This window comes from Trachinotus anak, unplaced genomic scaffold, assembly GCF_046630095.1.
Source record: "Trachinotus anak isolate AG129_WGS33_773 ecotype Australia unplaced genomic scaffold, CSIRO_AGI_Tana_v1 ptg000005l, whole genome shotgun sequence".
NCBI lineage: Eukaryota > Metazoa > Chordata > Actinopteri > Carangiformes > Carangidae > Trachinotus > Trachinotus anak.
The window spans coordinates 2,469,342-2,488,804 of NW_027273856.1; the positions used below are offsets into that span (position 1 = coordinate 2,469,342).

General features: G+C 41.9%; 1 protein-coding gene across 4 annotated transcripts in view; it reads left to right on the forward strand.

Annotated features, from left to right (window-relative positions):
• LOC139621317 (protein phosphatase 3 catalytic subunit alpha) overlaps positions 1–19,463 on the forward strand; it is a 64,025-nt gene that overhangs the window by 12,511 nt on the left and 32,051 nt on the right. For all 4 annotated transcript variants that reach the window (XM_071477680.1, XM_071477681.1, XM_071477678.1 and 1 more), the window contains exon 2: positions 13,904–14,104. In XM_071477680.1, the coding sequence (XP_071333781.1) occupies positions 13,904–14,104 (201 nt within the window). The remainder of the gene's footprint in view (positions 1–13,903; positions 14,105–19,463) is intronic.

Below are 19,463 nucleotides of genomic sequence, written 5' to 3' on the forward strand. Positions count from 1 at the left end.
CTGCCTGACCCACACTACCCAGCAGGAGCTAGAGTCCTGGCACTTAACTATCCATCTTAACTTGACTAAACTATCTCATACTAACAGACCTGAAAACACATATCAAATGACCGTTCCATATGATGGCATTTTTTCTTCCTGAAAAGCATTACGTGATGGGAGCTTGATTGGATCAGGAAAGGATTCGTTGTGACTGATGAGACCAAATCAGGAAGCAAATGTGGGTGTTTGCGTCATCGTTCCCAGAAGTCTCTGTTTCTGCCTGTCCAGACTAAATCACAACCCCAGAGTTTTCAAACTAAAACTGGGCCCGCAGCGTTTCCAGAAGTCTCCGCTTCCAGGGCTCGAAAACCGCGGAGTAGCATGGACATCAGGCGTAAACGTAACAAAAGTGATGTGTTTTAAAACTGAAACATGTTAGCGTGGATGTAGCCTTAGGCGCCTCATGTTTGACTGGACACTGACTGCGGAGATGGCTTTTGAATGTGACGCTTTAACTGCCTTTAATCTCTCGGCTGCTAGTAAAGCCTGCACAGATGGTGCCTTCAGCATAATACTCTGCTAGTGAATTTTGAAAGTGCTTTGTCTGCAATATGGAGGTCAGGCTGGCAGCAGAGAAGGATGATTTACTTTACAGTCACTTTTAGCCCAGAAGGGGTTGCATAATAGCAGCTACTTCAGGGGCTCCGTCACAGCTACTCCTGATATATAGAGCTTCTTCTGGGGGCTGGGAATGGCGAGACACGGTGTGTGTGTGTGTGTATGTGTGTGTGTGTGTGTGTGTGTGTGTGTGTGTGTGGTTGGTGTGAAGTTATATCCCTTGCTGACTCAGAATTCCTTTGGTCTATAGAGAAGTAATTCTTTTCTTGCCCTCCCTCCCTGCTATCCCAGCCCGTGCCGTTTTTTTTTTTTTTTTTTTTTTGTTTCTTGGCAGTCAGGTACCCCTGCTGGCAGGAGAACCCACCACACCCGCGCAGTCATGGCCTAGATACAGAGATGGGCTGGAGAGGTGGGCGTGGGCAAGGGGGAAAAGGATGCGATGGCAAAGGAAGGGGACTCTTAGGGGCCTTGTTGTCTTGGCAAGAGGGAGGAGGAGGTGGCTGGCTGCGCCATCCCATTGCCTCACCACCTGTCCTCTGAAAAATCACAGTCAGTCTGCCAGAAATGAAAACTCAACCATGGATCTCTTGGACACAAACACTTGATACCAGAAAGATGCTTGTTACAATATCAGATGTGTCTTATTACACATGAATCAGAATCCTTTGGCTCTTTTTTGGGATGAGATATTTTAGTTGTATCTGTGTATTTATTTATGTAGAACACATGTTAAATGTCGCTCCTGACCCTCCCTTGTCCTTTTGACACAGCGTGGAGGAATGCCATTTCACATATGTGATGAGGCTATTCTTGTATGGTTGGGAGGGTTTACCCCAGTCCACAGATGATTGCGATAGTGGCTGTGTGGTATTCACTTTCAAGTCGAGCAGGTAACCTTCTCAGTTCAGAGGAGTATGAGAGGTGGGCGTGGGTTAATTAATGATGAGGAATGTTATCTACAGTTCAGGCACTGTTTTATTTGGGTCAGCCTCAGGTCTGGTGCGCTCCCTTTACCAAGTGTGGGTGCAAATACAGACTGGCCTCATCCCCTCTGTATGCGTCTAGTAATTGCATTCTAGAAATGCCAACATCTCAGCTGCCAACAAGCCCTCCTTGGGAGGTGCGATCACGCCTGTTGAGGCATATTATCTCAGAGGCAAGCTGTGAATGAGTACAGAAAACACTGAAGTCAGTTGGAGTTTCTGGAACGTAACAACGTTTTTCTATTGATTTACATACCATATTGTAACCTATCAGATAATATTGTATCCAATTAGATAGCGGGATTCCCTAATGAGCCATATTCATAATGTTTAAGGTATCATATGTGGACTCGCAGCAAATGTGTTGTGCAAGCTGAAATTCCTTTTCAGTGCTCTCTCTACAGGGTTTACATGTATGGAGTGAAACACTTGGGCTACAACATGGCTCATGACAGTTGACAGTAGCAACACAAAAAAAAAAATCCCTGGTGAAAAATATACAATTGATTTGCTTACAGAGCTGACATTGTATGAGCAACCTACATTTTAAAGCACTCCTGCAAACATTGCTACAAAGCTGTCCGGTGTAAATGTTGAAGCATGATGTGTTATATTTTTACTTGTCTGTCATGGTATTATTATAGTATTAGGTTTCACATGTTTAACTTAGTAGTAACGCTTTTGAAGTGAAACCTCTGGTTTTGTGACGACGACTGCAACCCCAGCTGAACTGCAGACGGCGGAGCTGTATCATGTCCAGCCGCCCATCTGCATGTCACTACACACTCATGGAGCAAGCCACCAACAAGAACGCTTTGTAAAGTGGCTGCCTGGGCGCTGGCGGAGCTCTCCAGGGTTAGTGGGGACATATGTTCTCGATAGACCTGCGTTGTCAGTCCTTCCCAACGCGAGCGCCAGTTGACAGCATGATGGAGAGTGGTGGAGCACTTGCACAAAGGTGGTCCTGTGTGCGTGCGGGGCCAGGTTTTTTTACTCAGGTCGGAATCCAAACACACCCACCAATTTCTCCTCAGCTGCCCGCCCAATCAGTAAGATATTTAGCGTCACCTCATGTCGCCTGTTGACAGTTGCACTTGATGACATCACACAGAATCAAGCCGACAGCCAGTTGACCTCAAACATATATGTTCTGCACTTATGCATGTTGCCCTGCTTTTCTTTGCTTTGCATCTGTGTCAGCTCGTGGTCTTGATTGGAGATGAACAGGAGAACTGAAGGATAAAAACAGTCCGTCTGTCTGTTGTGTGAGGGCCCTGGAATGACAAGTGTATAAAATAGCATGTTGTATTTATGCTGTATTTGTCTTGATAGCAGTCTTAAATGTGTAGTGCCTAACACTGGGGAATAGGCAGGTAAGTGTGGCCATGAAAGTGTCTGTCTGTTACGTGCCACAGGCTCCATTTGTGGGAATAGCTTACATACAGCCGAGCATGCACCCATAGCACCCTGTCTTCCAGATCCTTTCAGCCTCCTCCATTGTTCCGTCTCTGCTATGCTCTAAAGCTGATTACAGCGCCTTCTCTAATGAAAGCTAATCCTGTGTCACGGCATTGTGGAGAAGGAGGAGGGGGGCAGGCCTCGGCGCGGCAAAGCTAGCAGGGAATGTCTTCTTCAGGGCCTGTCAGAGTGGCTTTCAGAGGAAATGCCAGAGAGTGTTAACGTCTCCGCAAACCTGGAAGTCTGCGAGGTGTTTTACATTGAGGCTGTGATGGGTTTTTTTTTCTGCTGGCCTGTTGGCCCTTAACACTGTACACACAGTGCTGCCCAAACTTGTAATGGCCTGTAATTACTCACTTTAACTATGTTCAGTCCAGTCGTTCATCATAGCTTCTGAGCAGCTGGAACTGACTTTACTGAAGGATTCCAGTGTTGGCATCTTGATATCACACTTCAGGTCCCTCTGACCTTCTGTCATCCTTTTAGCTGTCCTGAAGAAGAGCATACAGTATACATAGTCAGGGAAACATCTTTATCCCAGGACTAGGCATCATACTTCTGTTTCCATAAAGGAAAACTGCAATGACATCTTATTTGCAATCATTTGAATTTGCCAGAGTCCTCATTTATCATTGATGTGATAGACTAGTTTGTCTTTTAGAGCTGTATAAAGAAATTTGATTTGATGTATGTGGCAATATATTTAGAAATGTGTTGTTAAATTAAAATGGCATAAACTGAACAGACAGTTTTTCTTTAAATGCTGATGTCAATACTTAAATTCAGGGTCTCTTCCATTACAGACTGTCCAGTTGATACCAGTGCTCTCTTTTTGCCAAATCTAAAATCTGTGCACCTCACTGACTGAGGTCATTATTATGTAAGGTAACATGAAGCCAGGGACGGCTGTGGCTCTAAAAAAACAAGTCAGATGGCTGACATGACAGAGTGAATGTAATTAACAGCTGAAACACCGAATTTTATAGTCACATTGATAAAGACTGTAAACCGTATTTAATATTGATTAGGTACATCATGGCTGATACCATATCTGCTCAATAAGGCCAGAGTTGGTGCTGAGGCCGATCTGGATTGTAGGATTGGTGGAACTCTAGTTTACGAGTTTACGATTGTGTACATTTGAAAAGCGCTGAGATAGAAGGAGGCAACTTGATAAAACACCCACCTTCCATATTTCTACATTTACCATAACAATATTTAGACTTTGTTAGACAGTTGGGTCTCACATTGCTGTATGAAACAAAAGCCACCCATGTTGCTGAATCTTCTGGTCTGTAATTTGCTGTACTTGTGTGAGGACGGTGAATCTGCAGGGATATCCTATTAGTGGACTGTGAGCCAGTTTCTAATAGATTGACTGCTGCTAGCTTTTTTTTTTTTTTTGTCCTGACTCTTGATGCATTTTTATTTCATTGACTGATTTTTCCCTGCCCCTGACTCATGCACCTCCCCCACTCCAGCTCCAAATCACTGTAGTCATTTGCCAACCGTGATCCGGGTCCCTGGCGGCCTCTCTCTGTGTCATTGATCGGCTGCTACATCGATGGCTCCTCACACGCCCAACCACCACCAGAAAACCAGTGCAGGGACATCCCTCAGAAAATGACCCTTCCACCCCCAACTGCATCATCCGCCTCCTACTCCCATCATCTGCCTCCTACTCCCATCTAGCCACCCTTACATGCATACATACATACATTCATCCATCCGCTCACCCACGACAGCCTCCCACGCTTCAGCCCTAACCTTACTAATTAATCAGGGACTTAGAGTGCTGTCTGAGCAGCAGTGCATTTTGATCACCTGCTGCTGCCAACTCTTTCTACATTTCTCATCAAAAATCTGTTGAGCCAACAGCAGGATTAACTTTTGCTTGTCACTCAGTCTCACAGTGCTGTCGCCAAGGTCTCTGAAACACAGCTATGGGCTATTTGCTGTCAGAGCCTGATGGACTTTGATAACCCTGACAGCCATAACAGGATGGATCCAGGTCTTGGGTGTATTGTTGCCCCCTCCTGTGAGTATACGACCTGTCGATCTCAATAATGAGGATCCTCAGATGACTGTCATTGATGGGATCCTCTTTGCACACAGCCATACATGTTATTGCAGGGAACAGCTGTCAGATTCACTATCACATTCCCGTTGTTTGTGTTTCACCGCATTCTGCTAACGTATTAGTTTTTAGGTATGCGACAGTGGAATATGTACGATAAGGCTTCTGCTCAGATTTCCAGCTTTGGATCAAGTCGGTGCAGAGTGTGACATGCTGCTGGCGACTCATTTTTAAGCCAATATTTTGATGGATGAAAGATTTAGACTGAGACTCTACAGCGCTGTTTCCCTGGCAACCCCTTTTACTCACTTTAATCTAATATCTCTCCTGTTTGTCGATGCAATGTAAAAGAATATCTCTGCAGCAGATGATGATGGTCAGCAACTCTTTAAAGTACAGTAACAGTCCAGTGGAAGCATTAAATCAAAGTTATGGTCATTAGAGGTACAATTAATTATGAGATTGACCACAGGCCATAGACTGAAGTTGTGAAAATGTTTTCAAAGCTTGCTGTTTGTACATACAATAGGGTACAGGTTTATTTGGGAATAGTTTAGGATAATGTTGATTGAAAAGTTATGAAATATCATTAGAATTGCTTCTGTTTTCTGACTTCAATGTTTAGAGTGCAGAAAGGAACAGGGAAAAAATTAATCTAAGAAGTCCCTGTCTTTCTGCAAAATAAATTGTGGGTCAAAGATGATGGTGTTGAGCCAAACCTGTAATATTTAAAATAATAATAAAAAGTGGGCTGTTATTTATCTGACAACTTTCAGAGTATATTTTTCAGTGCTTTACGCAGAAGCGTTTGTGCTCCATGTAGCCAAAACCGACTGAGCAAACAGTGCTGAAACAACATCCAGTGCAGTGTTGAGCAAGCAAGGACACAGAGAATGAGCGATTTAATTTTAATGCTACTAATTTAATGAAATGAATCCAGTAGTTAGAGGGCATCTATATACTGAAACATAGTGTGGGTGCTTTCTCCTTCTTAACCACAACGGCCTGTAACTTCTGTTCCTGCAGCTACAGTATATTGAACTGGCTTGGTACTAATTTGAGGGAATGAATTGAGTAATTTAAAGGCACAATCTAGTAATTTTAGGGCATGAATTATTAATTACAAGGAGCAAATTAAGTTATTCAAGGGAACGATTGATAGTTTATGTGCACAAATGATTAACTGTGTTACCCTGCTGGGTTCTGTAGCATTACATGTCTTCGTGGCATGATATCTGTCTTTGATACAGGCCCCTAGAGTCTTTATTGACAGTTCTGTTCAGTCCACGTTTGCATTTTTATTTCCTCTGATGCAGCCAAGGGCTCTTTTTCCTCTTTCTCTCTCTGTCTGTGTATCACTGAGAAGGTGAGTGTTGTTGGCTCTGCTCTCCTTCCTGTCTTAACCACAGAGGTAACTACTCCATTCCCACATTGCGCATAAGTATAATTGGCAGATTCAAACGCAGTGAGCTTCAAAGCTGCGCTCTGCTAAGCGTTTCGTTCGGGGCTGGCTTCTTCTATCCCTGCTAATGCATGGTAAAGAGGTCCACACCAATTTCGAAGTGACCTTTTTTTTCACCATGAGCCTTAAAGCCTGCAGGCCTTTTGAATCTCTGCTCTGTCCTCGGCTGCCAGATGGTGACCTTCTTATGTTCTGTAGGTTGACTCCCATTTTAATGCATCTTCATATGACATAATATTGGAAAACCGGAGTAGTTTCTCCATTTTCTTTACTGAGTCCCAGTGCAAATGCCAGGTGTATGGATTCAGCTGCTGCATCAGCTCAGTGACAGTTCAGCCTGTTAATACCTGCATTTGCAGAAATAGCCAGCAACTTAAAGTTTGCAAAAAGCTTGGTGTTTAAAAGACCAGATATTGGCGAGAAAAGAAAATCTGCACCTTCTAGAAATGACTCTTCCCATTTGTTATCCAGACAACTACTTGCTTAGTTCTGGATCATTTTCAAAGAGCCAACTGAAGTGTCCTTTTTCAACATCTTTTACGGTCCATTAATATAAACAATATTCCTTTTCTGAGTCATTCTAAATGAGGATATGAAGCCGTCTGTGCTGATTTGTTCACAGTATACTCTTAATAGAAGGAAGGATGTTTACTTGTGGGTTTAACCTACCTTTTCTTTCTGTTTTATGACTTCTTTGCTTTAAAATCATCTCTTAATTAGGATGGCAGCCATAAGCCTTAAATAATATTCATGTCTCATGGTATTATAACACACCATTTGTACCGTTGACCGTGGGCGTCATTCTTCAACTAGAATTTGTATTGTTTTAACTGTGTGTAAGGAATACATCGTTTCTATGGAGCGCTGAGTGAATTTTTGATTCACAGTGTTATATAGGTAATGTAGATGGGCTGGAGATGGAGGCAGAGTTGTGCAAATCTGAGATGCCAATTTCAGACCTGACACATAAACATCACGCAGGTGTACAGTATGTGAGGTAGACCATATTGCAAATAATTTATCACCTCCTGATATAATGTGTTATATGGTTCAGCTGCTGCAGTTCTTTGTTGTCAGCTAAGACAGCCATATGATCTCAATCTTTTGCATTATTCATGTCAGGTAATCTGCCTCAGAATGGACTCTGTGGTAGTGTATTAATGAAGCAATGAAACGGCTGCCAGATGACATTTGAAGTTCAGGTGCTTTGTGGTTGCACAGTATGGTCTTTTGTTTTAGACCGCCTACAGACGCTCGTGCATTCTGTTCATCCTGCACGCATAAACATATCCTGCTCTAATTCAATGTTGTTATGTTATTTAATTAACCAGCTATCACTGGAGAGTGAGTTGCGCACTCTTGGTGCCCTATTCTACACTTGGCAGTCATCCTCTGTGCATACACCACACGCAGCGGCTGCTCCGTCACTAAAAGGCTTCCAACTGGGAAAAAGTCTGAGAGTGATTGAATTTTTCTTCTCATTTCTGCACCGTCAATAGCAGATTATATCACATAGTTATCATGTTCTAGTGGGTGCATTTCTTCTTTTTTCCCCTGTGGTTCCTCTGTTGTGTATTGCAAACAAATACTGCTGCACACCTCTCCACTTTGGTTGTGCTGTCTTACCTGGCACTGTTGATCAGATAGTGAGTTTCCACTTGATTCATTAAACAGAGCTTGCTGCTTACCTTGCCTCAGAGAGCACAGCACCATCATTTGAAAAGCTAAATGGATCGGGGGGAATAGTTACTCCTGTTTTATGCAAGTAAGGAAGCAAAGTTATAGATCGGTATCACTCTTTAGATCAGACGCTGCGCTGCCTTTGCATAATAACGTGTGACCATGCAGTCAGACTGCTTCTGGTATTCTATGCCTTGTATGAAGTGACCTTTGTTGCACTCGCACATAGTTCTGGAGTCTTTGTTCTGCCTCAGCTCCCTGTTGGTCATGCTGAGATTTCCACTGGTCATGCTGAGTCTTAGGGGAGGAAAATTGCTGGTGTGGTGGCTTGTCTGGTGGGAGGGGGCGGAGGGTTTGACATGGGCAGTGACAACCAGAGTCTTGCCCACACTCCGCGAGGGCTCCCGCTGCATCATGCTCCGTCAGCAATTTCTTGCAATTGTCAATTCGGCGTCTGATGGAAAGATGCTGTGCATTGCAGGACTTTTTTTTTTAAGATTTTATCATAAGTCTTTACTTTTCTTGCCAGGCAGTCTGCTGTATCCTTATGGTTTTAAAGGAATTCATTTGTTTTATCACTGCCCACTCATTGGCCACTATCCCAACCTAGCTCGGACAATGCCAAGTTAATATCTTTCAAATAGAGGCAGTTATTAGCAGATAGCTTGAGCTTCCTGACCGTCTTGGGCAACCAGAGTCACTGTTTGCCAAAGTTATTGCTGTGCAGTTGTTGAAAATAAACTGGCATCATGACTGTCAATAATGGCAGAGCTGCACAATTAATCAGAATATTTAAAAAATTGCATTATGGTCAAGTTCAATATCCAAATCGCAGGAGCTGCAATTTTTTTTGATTAAGGTAAAATGTGTCACAGCATTGTTCTGCATTGTTAGTACCATAAGTGTTGTGGTGCTACAGAGACGCCCCAGCCAACAAATCATATTCTCCAGATGTAAAGGAACGTGCTTGTTTGTTACAAACTAAAATCACATCATCATCATTTCAAAATCTTTTCAGTGAAAATGAAATGAAAAAAAGCATCATTCCATTTGAAATTGTGACTCATATCGCAATCACAATATCTGCTAAAATAATCATAATATGATTTTTTTTTTTTTTTGGCTTGGCCCTTGTTTAGATGCTCATTGACCACATTGCGTGAGTGGTTCTGCATTATTTCAGTGAAAGCACATTTTCTGACTCTGTATAGCTACAAAGTACAGGCATGTTTTAAACTTTGGTCGTCTGCTCTGTCATAGTGTTGTACTGTTTGTAATGTCAGACAGCTCTCAGACAGATGACAAGGCCAGGAGGGAAAATGATGTACAGGAACTGTAGACATCTGAACTGCCAGTTCAGGCCAGACTGACGGTTGCACTCCGTGTTCTTTACTAAATGAAGCCCAGGGCTGCTTGGTGAGCTCTTCAACAGTCTGTCTCACTTTCTCCAATTAAGCTGATCTATCCAGCACCATATGACTGCACACCTCCCGCGGATCTCATTCCTCAGAGAGATCGCATTAGCTCCGAGCTACACCAACCTGAACATTTGAAGCTGCCCGTTTTCCCACCGCTTCTCAGCAGTTTCAGATGCACTGCGCCCGGTGGTGCAGATTTCTCAAGAATCACGCCTTGATGTCTCCTATAATCTGGTGTAATTATTCCATTCATGATTGCTGCATGAAGAAAGGTGGCTGCTACAGTTGATGCACTCAAGCTTGAGTCCAATAAGACTCAATGTTAATCCACTGTCAAAGGAAATCATTACATGTTGTTTTAAACCTCACTGACTAACACAGGACAGTATAAATAAACTTTAAAGTGGATTTAACATGTCCTCCAGACATCCAGAGGTTTAGTGGTCTATTAGTCTTTAAACTTAATGGCAAATGGATGGCTTTAATTTGTAGCCTGGAAATTACAGTGCTAATCTGAGACAAATTACCAGGGAAAGTTAAATCAGACTCCAGTTTTTTTTTTTTTTTGGTCATCTTCTCTGACCCTCTCTCATTCTCTCGTGAGTTCTCTCTCATGCTGGATTCGAGGCTGCAGTGCAATTTCCCGGTTACATAACAGAGGGGAACAGAGAAATGGTAAAATTAATGAAGGCAAAAGCGACCGGCTAATGGAGACCATTTTTGAGTCATACTCGAGTTGCAGGCAGATCGCCTCGGGTCAGTTTGTGCTCCCACAGCCATATAAGCTCTGCATGAAAGGATGGATACATGCAAAGGGTTATTTGTAACAATCAGCAGTTGCTGTGTGGGAATGTTGTGATACTGTTGTTTGGGAGGAAAAGGATTGAGATTTCTCCATTTTTTTCTGTCAGACATTGATTGTCAATAGCTCACATTTGAATGGCTAATTACTGCCCTGACTGAGAATGATGAGGCCCATTATTTAATCCAATATCTGACACCATCATTTATTTTCTTGTTCGAATTACTGAACACAAGAAAAGTTTGATGTTTTTTCTTCCTGGACTGAGTTGTTAATCCATGTTGGTCTTTTTTCCCTCAGCGCAGGATTTTTCATTTTTGTCATGGGAGTAACGCCTATTTCTTTAGAGTGTAGAATCTACCATTACAATGTGCCATGTAATGTTTTGGCAGAGGTGGGTGTTACTCATGTTAATTAGGGGGCTATTAGAAATTCCACAGGGGAAAGTTCACAGTGTTTCCATTGTCATGGCTGTAGGATGATGTGTTGAGAGGCTGCCAGTGCGCCAACAACCACAGCTTCCATGCAGGTTATTTGTATTAAAGAAAAATGTTATTCTTTTGTGTTTGATTTGTAGAATGTGTTATGTTTTGTCACTTTAGTGGGAGCAGATGTGGCTCCACAGTTACTCTGATAGTACCAGCTGCTGTGCTGTGGGAACACTGTCACTGTTAGCTCATCTCAAAGGTTTACACTGTGTGCCATCACCTGTGGATGTGCATATGCAGTATGGCAGTGGTCATATTTCAGGAAGTGTCTGACTATGGAAGCATTTTCAAAAAAACAGTTTAACCATTAGACATGGGGGTTTTCCCATGCATCTCCCTCATGAAACTCAATGGTTTTACCCTCAGATGTGCTGTTTATCATTCATCATTTACAGACTGGGTCCGCTGCCAGCTATCCTGCAGAACAGAATATATTTTTGCAAAGAAAGTAAATAACTTGGTTTTGTCTCATAAAGTTTGGCTCAAAGTGCATAGCTGTGGTAGACTGTCTTGGGAGTTGGCCCGTCATTGCAGCAGTGCTTAATTGGCTAACAATGTGTGCTAAGGAAAATAAAGTAAGCACCTTACCCTCTCCCCTTATCTGACAGTTGTGACTGCCAACTGAAATCAATACCTCTTATATTTAGTGATTTCATAGTAGTGCTGTTAATCATTGTGGAGTCTTCGGGACATAGTCGTGTTTTAAGTTCTTGACCCAGCTGTCATGTTTAAAGCACAGACTCTCTGTTCAGGTGGAAAATGTCCTCAAACAGGCTCATAATAGTTCACATCAGTGTTCACACTGTTTGTGTCATACATCCCAGGGGCCAGCATGGTGTAGTCGTTCAAGCCCCAAGGCTCTGGCCTTAGGCTAGAGTTGCACAGCAGGTGCTCAGAGGAGGCCAACCTGGGGCCCTGGGTAATTCTATCTCAGATGGGGCTTTCTGAATGTCCCAGATACCAGAGTGGAGACACTGGGTTTTTATTGTTTCACAAAATGTCTTTAAACACATATTATTTATTTTTGCTTGAGCAGGCTTTAAGTTAAGAACACATTTTGATTGTAAGTGTGCAGATTAGTAAAGGTTTCTTTCTGCAGAACAGAGCAAAATGGAAGACAAGTTTGCTCAGGTGAAGAGCCTTAATATGATTATATTATACTGACATCACAATACTTCTGTCACATCATACAGAGCATTAAAACAGCAGTTAAGGAGCAAATAATTAACAGCTAGGTGGGGTAGTTAGCTAGTTTCCATATAACTTAACAACATCATAATGTTGACTTTCAGATATCACAAATAGGTTTCCACGTCATTTGTTGGCTTCAGGGACAAGAGTTTTATCTAAGTGGGCTGAGCATTGCCTTTGAATACAGATGTAGAGAAATGTGTAAGTTAGTGTCAGATGGCCAGCCACTTGCACCTTGATGATTTAGATTATTAAAGACATTAATGCTGAACTCTGTGAGTCCAGTAAATCTGCTGTTTCAACGTACACCTGTTAGAAAGCTTTAACTACTGCAGTTGAGATCCCAAATATCGTCTGTCACTAAGCACAGTGTGACACAGATAAAGTTCAGTTCTAATTACCACTGATGTCACCTTTGGGGAGGATGGATGTTAACGCACATACATACACACACAAACACACACATACACACACACAGCCTCCAACTCAACACTATTTGCTTCTGGCTTAGTACATTGATCACGACTGTGTGTTATGTGCAAAGTCTGCAAGTGGACGTTAATTAAGAGCGTGTCTTATTTTTTAAAGTCCGTGAAGCTGCTGAATTGAAAGGTCCACAGGATCTGCTCTTTAATTATAACCTCTTTGTACCTTTTCTGTCAGGAAGAAAAATGCTCATGAGGGTGTTGTAAAAACGAAATATTAAACACACTAGGCTTTTGCTTAGGTGGAGGCCATTAAAAGCACATTTTCATAAGTTTCATTTAAAAACTTTAAGTTCCTCTTTATGTGTTTGATATCAACTGTTAAATGCCAGTGACTCAAGGTCCATTTTAAAGAGATACGTGGTGAGGTTTCTGTTCTTTTCTTACATGAGTCTTAAGTCTATTTATAAAGACTTGCAGGGCTATTTACATAGAAAATGTGCTTAATCTAATTTTTATGCTTGATTGAAAAGTTTACTGTTTTAAATGAAAATGCAAACAAACAGGATTCAGTCTTTTGAATGCATCAGTTGTATCCAAATTACTTGTGTGAAATTACTGTGAAAACCTTTATAAGCCACTGATTATGGTACATTGACAGTAACAGAGATAGGTTGTGGACTTGGTCTAGTTTTCATGATGCCTTCAAGACTATCATCATTTTACTATATTAAATAATTGTGACTGACAAATAAGTAAATGCAAGTCTGGCTGACAATTACGTCTCTATTCTTGTAATCATAAAACAGAGCATGTTTAAATATAGAAATGGTTACACATTAAACCCTGCAAGATAATATACTCATGTTATTTAGACTTTGTCCTCATATGAAAGGCTTTTTATGTTAATAAAATGACATATGTCTCAGTTCTCTGCCTCATTTTCAAAGTGTAATCTCCTTTGCTGTGAATGTTACCAAGCAGAAACTAGAAACTGTGTGGGTCTGTTATAAATATTGAAAATTGAATGAGTCACAGATCATAGCAGCAATCTGGTAAATTGTCTCAAAGGGAGGGCGGGAAGCATGGGAGTGAACACTAACTCCCTCTCCTGCTGGGAGTCGATCCCCTGGAAGGTACAAAGTACCTGGTAATCAAACAGCTTAAATGCCGTTTGCTCAGTGATGTGGAATTAACTTGTGTATTCTCATAAGCCCTTTGTCACTGAAAAGTATATTAAAGCACTGTAAATATATTATGAAGGTATATCAGCTGTAATGATTTCTTTTTTTGTTTTGTTTTTTTTTAAACCCTTGCAGCTGTCCCATTCCCTCCCAGTCACCGGCTGACGGCTAAAGAGGTGTTTGACAGCGACGGGAAGCCCAAAGTGGACGTGCTGAAAGCTCACCTAACCAAGGAGGGCCGCGTGGAGGAAGCGGTGGCTCTGAGGCTCATAGGAGAGGGCGCCGCGATCCTGCGTTCAGAGAAGAACCTGCTGGACATCGAGGCTCCGGTGACAGGTCAGGGGTCACACACATGTGGCACATTGTGTTTGCTCACTCACAGCTGGAATTAGGGGTTTTTCCATGAGGTGTCACTGGAGTGTGAGGTCACGACCATTGATTATTTTATTTGCACTCAAACACGTTTATTGATTGCTGCTTTGTGTCTGCACTCTTTTGTATCTGTGTTTCCAAAAAGCAAAAGAGTCATTACTTCAGAAAGCAGTGAGGAACTATTGAAAACAGAATTATTGATGATCCACTTTTAGAATCCAAAACAATGCCTGTGTGCTCATTTTGATTCTCGACAGTCCAGCCATTTCCTACCTTGTTTGTCACTGTGTTTCTAAAGACAGTCATTGTAAGTACTATCACAGGAATTAACCTTACAGGTCCAAATCCCAATCAAAATGGCACAATATGTTCACTTAAAATAACTTGTACAGGCCTTTCTGTTTGTTTTATGTATCAGGTTATTTTGAGAACTTGCAGACACACGTGTTAGAATGAAAAACACACTGCACTCTCCTCAGAGAGGAGTGCACGCTCACAGCACTATCAAAACTTAATTTTCTCAATCAAGTGAGTCATTGTGCCTTCAGGCCACACGTGGGCCATGTAGCTAGCCATAGCAGCAGTGTGTATTTTATTTTAGGATACACACAAGTCTAGTTCATCCAATTTGGCAAAGCTAACAAGCTTGGTTACACTTTCTCACTTGAATTAAAACATCGTTCTCACACAGAAAACCTCAACAGAGTATTGTTTTAATCCTGAGAGGTGGATTTAAAAACACCTGCTAACCTTGAAAAATGGTAATAAGACACATTTACCTCTTTTTATCAGAACTGTCAAGCACTGCAAGCTGACACAATCATCATTTGTTTGTGGATACTTATTTTTCAGGGGGTTTTTTTTTTCTGAGTTATTTTATCTCAGAAGTGCCCTTCAGCTGAAGTTCAGCTCATTCATCCCTGCTGGGAAGGAACATACTGTAGTAGGAGGCTTGCTGATGCATATGCACAGACCCCGTCCATCTATTGTTGTCTTTCTTCCTGGTCAAGTGCCCTGTTCCTGCATTAGACTTTCTGATGAGGCTTCTTTGATGTTGTTGTAATCAGAGGCAGAGACCTTCTCAAAGCATCAATGGCAACCCTCATCATTTCCCAATACGAGGCCATTCCCAAAATATAGTCAGACAGAGAGGTCCATTCTCGTATTTGGCAGGCTTCGCTCTTACTTAAATTCATGAATGCATGGCCCTTTTTTAAATACAAGTGTGGGTCTGCAGTGTTTACTGAGGCCATTATGATAAGAGAATATCCTGTCTAGCTGCTTAAGAGAGTGAAGCTTAACAAAAAAAGATGCAATCATAAGCCTGACGCACTGCCTCTGTCTTTGGGTTTGCAGGCACATAAGCAAAGGATTAAGAGAAATCCTAATAAACAGCAGGATTTCTGTTTATTTAGCCATGTAGACACACAACTAGCTTTCTTAAAGGCTTTTGAGTGATTCATGTACGTGACAAAGTGTCACTGTGTAGGCAACATAGAGACATGAAAGGGAAAAATGAGCTGTGCACCAGTTTATCCAAAGGAATTAAATCCTAATTCAGACTGAAACTCTGCAAAATTATATTGATTCTCCAGTTTAAATCAAAACCCATTAAATAGATTCATTTCCATATTCAGACAGTGGGCTATTTGTAAAAAATCAAACACATATGCACAGAAGGAAAAGCTGTGATCTTTCAAAGCATGTCCTCACTGTGCCTGTGTTCAGACCAAAAAAAAAAAAAAAAAAAAAGAAAATCTCTTAAAGTGACAGCGTTTGATTTTTAGATATTACCTTAAAAAGATGTATATCTGACAATGCTTGTTCAAAAATGTGGCGCTGGGTGTGGGAGAGATCAGATAATTTACTAATGACATGCGTTGGAGTCTATCGCAGGACATGTAAAAACATTACTCGATTTCCTGCTTTAATCTGATCAGTCTTTTTTTCTTGTGTGCTAATGCGCTCTCACATTGACCTTCCGCATTGGTCAGATTTTCAGTCAAATTCTGAGAAGCTCTGCCACAAGCCAACACGTCTTTCCAGCTTCTGTTCTGTGTGGAGGATCCCGAGGAGCTGCGAGAGTGTTTGTGTGCGTGCGCTTGTGTTCACCAGCGCGGCAATGAAGCACTTCTTTCCCCTCCCACACAACACCCCTGTCTCAACCTCTCTCCCACTCAGTAGTCCTTTTCAACAAGGATTTCTCTGTTGCGCGTGCTCGTGATCCTGCTGTGTCTCCCTCTCGAGCACGCTCCCAAACTCACACACCGCTCTTTATAAACATTTCTCTGTTTCTCTCAGCTCTCCTCTTCCCTCTGTCTGCCATGTTTTATCTTTTCTGTGTCACGCTCAGGGACTGTTTCTTTCTCCCTCTCCGTTAGCACACCTCCCATTCCAGCATGACACATGGTCAGCAAATTAGTATGTAAATATTTATCATAGATGCAAAGCACCGTGACATGTCAGCTATCTCTCTCCCCCTCTCTCTGCTGCTCACACTCACATAGTCACTTCCTAGTTGGGCCAGATGGCAGGTGGGGTTTTCATGGAGGGAGGGGTGTGTATGACGAACAGAGCTGGCTCAGGCCACTGAGTACAAGCTGCTCCCATGGCCTTCGCACAACTCACCCATCAGCAGAGCTTCTCCAGCCACATCGCCAGGCAACGACGAGCTTCAACACCGTTCACGCACTTGTCTGCAGTGCAGGTGCTCAACCCTGTTGGAGCTTGTTCTCCATCATTTTACAACACACTTAAAACGTTATATTCTTTCATGATATGATGAGGTAACTACACAGGGGGATCTGAAATGTACCTGAGATTAAATGTTTTTGCCAGAGCTGTTTGTGTTTCACAGCATTAGATATTTTTTAACTAAGTAGTGATTTATGCTAATGAGAAAATGTGGTTGTGGGATTTCTGTTCTACAACTTAAAACGGTTTTAATGATGATGATGATGATGATGACAGTTTTATAAATTTAATGTGACGTGTGCTTGCTCTGTGCAAAGCTATTAAACATTTCCAATAGTTTCTTATGGAACAGTCTTACAATGAGAAATTTACTTGTATGGTCATCAATCAATCACTCGATCAATACAGCTTTATTAATCCATGAGAGTAATTTTATTTGGTAAGAACAGACAGGGAACATACGTATCCACAGACAGGCTATTACCAGTACAAGAAAATTAAGCTATTATTATTATTAAACCTACACTGATAAATTGGCCTGGTTGATTCTAGTTTATTGCAGTTATATTGGTAGATGTGTAAGTAAATAACTGTAAGTAAATAACAAATTATATTAGAGGAATGCCAAAGATGTTTTTGAGGTAATTTAGAAACAATGTCATTACTGCTTAGGAGAGCACTGACAAGTTTATCTCACTGCTCTAAATTGTTGTTACAACTCTCTCACTAAACAAAAGTAAAGGATCCTTTTCAGGAGTGTATTCCTGTTATGAAATTATGTGATTCTCTATCTTTGAGAGGAGAGAGGTACAGACTAGTGTGAGCTTCATCGCTTGACCTCCAAAATTGAAAGATGTTGCACAACTCTCTGGGTACCATGTTTTTATTCGTTTAAATTTTTTTGGTTGTGGTGCCATGATGAAGGCAAGTTGCGCAGCATTCTTGAACATCATATTGGTCAATTTATCTTTAGCATATTTTTTAAACTCTAAAATATAAATTGGTATTCGCCTCAAAAATCCCATTTCTGAAGGGTTTGGTTTAAAAGAACGCAGTCATTTGAAGTCCGACTCTACATCAGACATTTAACATTTTGTGCTGCTGTTGTACTGTTGATAGCAGCTTCTTAAACATTGCATACAGATTGATGTTCATAACAGACCGCAAGCTCCACCTCCGCCTGCTCTGCAGGATGTAAGCTCTCAGGGAGTGCCATCATAAAACCTGGGGTATTGTTATCATCTAGTCTCAATCAAAACATGATCTGGCACAGTCTGCCTCGCCGTGGATTTCTCTCGCTCAATGAGCCCTGCCTTTGGAGTGGCCTGTGTAGGTTCTGAAGCCAGGTTGTGTAATGCCCACCACCCACTCAATAGCTGCTGCCCGCTGATATGCTGCTACTCAGGGAGATCACTTTAGCACACAAGCAGGAGATGGCCAGAACGAATTGTTTCTCACTCCAGATAATGTACTCCCACCTGCTCTTCTTATGTGGGCTTCGGTTCTCACCTCCTTTCTGTGTGTTTTTGTGACAAGAGGGAGGGAGGCAAAGCACGTCTGTAGGTGTACCGGAGCAGATTGTGTGTTTGCTGTGATAAAGCAGATCCCTGAGCTGGAGGAGTGTGGCGTTGTAGCATTTCTGTTTGATTTGCATCGACCAGCGTCGTCCGCACTTGCACGGATGAGATGACTGCAATTCACAGTGATCATCACAGACACATCGGGTCTTTTCGGCCAGCGATTGAACTCTCGCCATCGCCGTGTCACCCCGCAGTTTTCTTCACCAGCAAGTGACAGCTTTCCAAAAGGTCAGCTGGAGGTGCAGTCCTCCCACACACAGTGTGTTTGACGTGTGCTTCAGGTGAAATTGCAGCATTTTACTCCCTCACTGGACTCCCTCCTGCAGCGCTGACTTCTGAAAACATGACATACTGTTAGTTTCCCATTGAAGAGTGGGTTTTTAAAAAGCTTGCTGTTGTGATTTTAATTTAGCTCCTACATTTCGGCGTCAAGCTGTAAACACTGGATTTTCACAGTAATTCTCTCTTGGTGGTCCTCCCTTGTGACAGAGTTGTACTAGAGAGCTCAGTTGAATGTGAATGCTGTTTAAACAATTGCTTTACAGAGGAGATGGTTGCGTATTGCATCCATCTGTGTGTTTCTACACAACAGATTTGTTGCATTTCATCGTTGCCACTGGTGATGTTGGTAGAGGTCCTTTATCAGGTCAGCAGCAGCGTAGACCTGTTTCTGTTATCCCCCTCAGTGATATAAGCTGCCATTGTTGAAAGGATTGGATGCCACTGGGATGTTTCCATAGCAATAACCACCCTTAGCATCACGGACCCTTCTGGGTAAAGCATCACAGACCCTTGTGGGTAAAGCAAAATAAATTGCTAGGATTACCTAGTTGTGTTGTCCTTTTCAAAAGTATATCCACATTTTATTGCATCTTGATGTTAAATAGTACATTAACCCACATCATGAAGCCTTAGTGCTGCCAGCATGAAAAAAAAATGATGTTACAAAAGTATCTGCAAAGAGTGCCCTTTAATTTTTTTAATTCTTTTTCAGGAATAAAATAAAAGATCAGTTGCTTTAATGGCTGCTTGTTGGTACAATTACACAT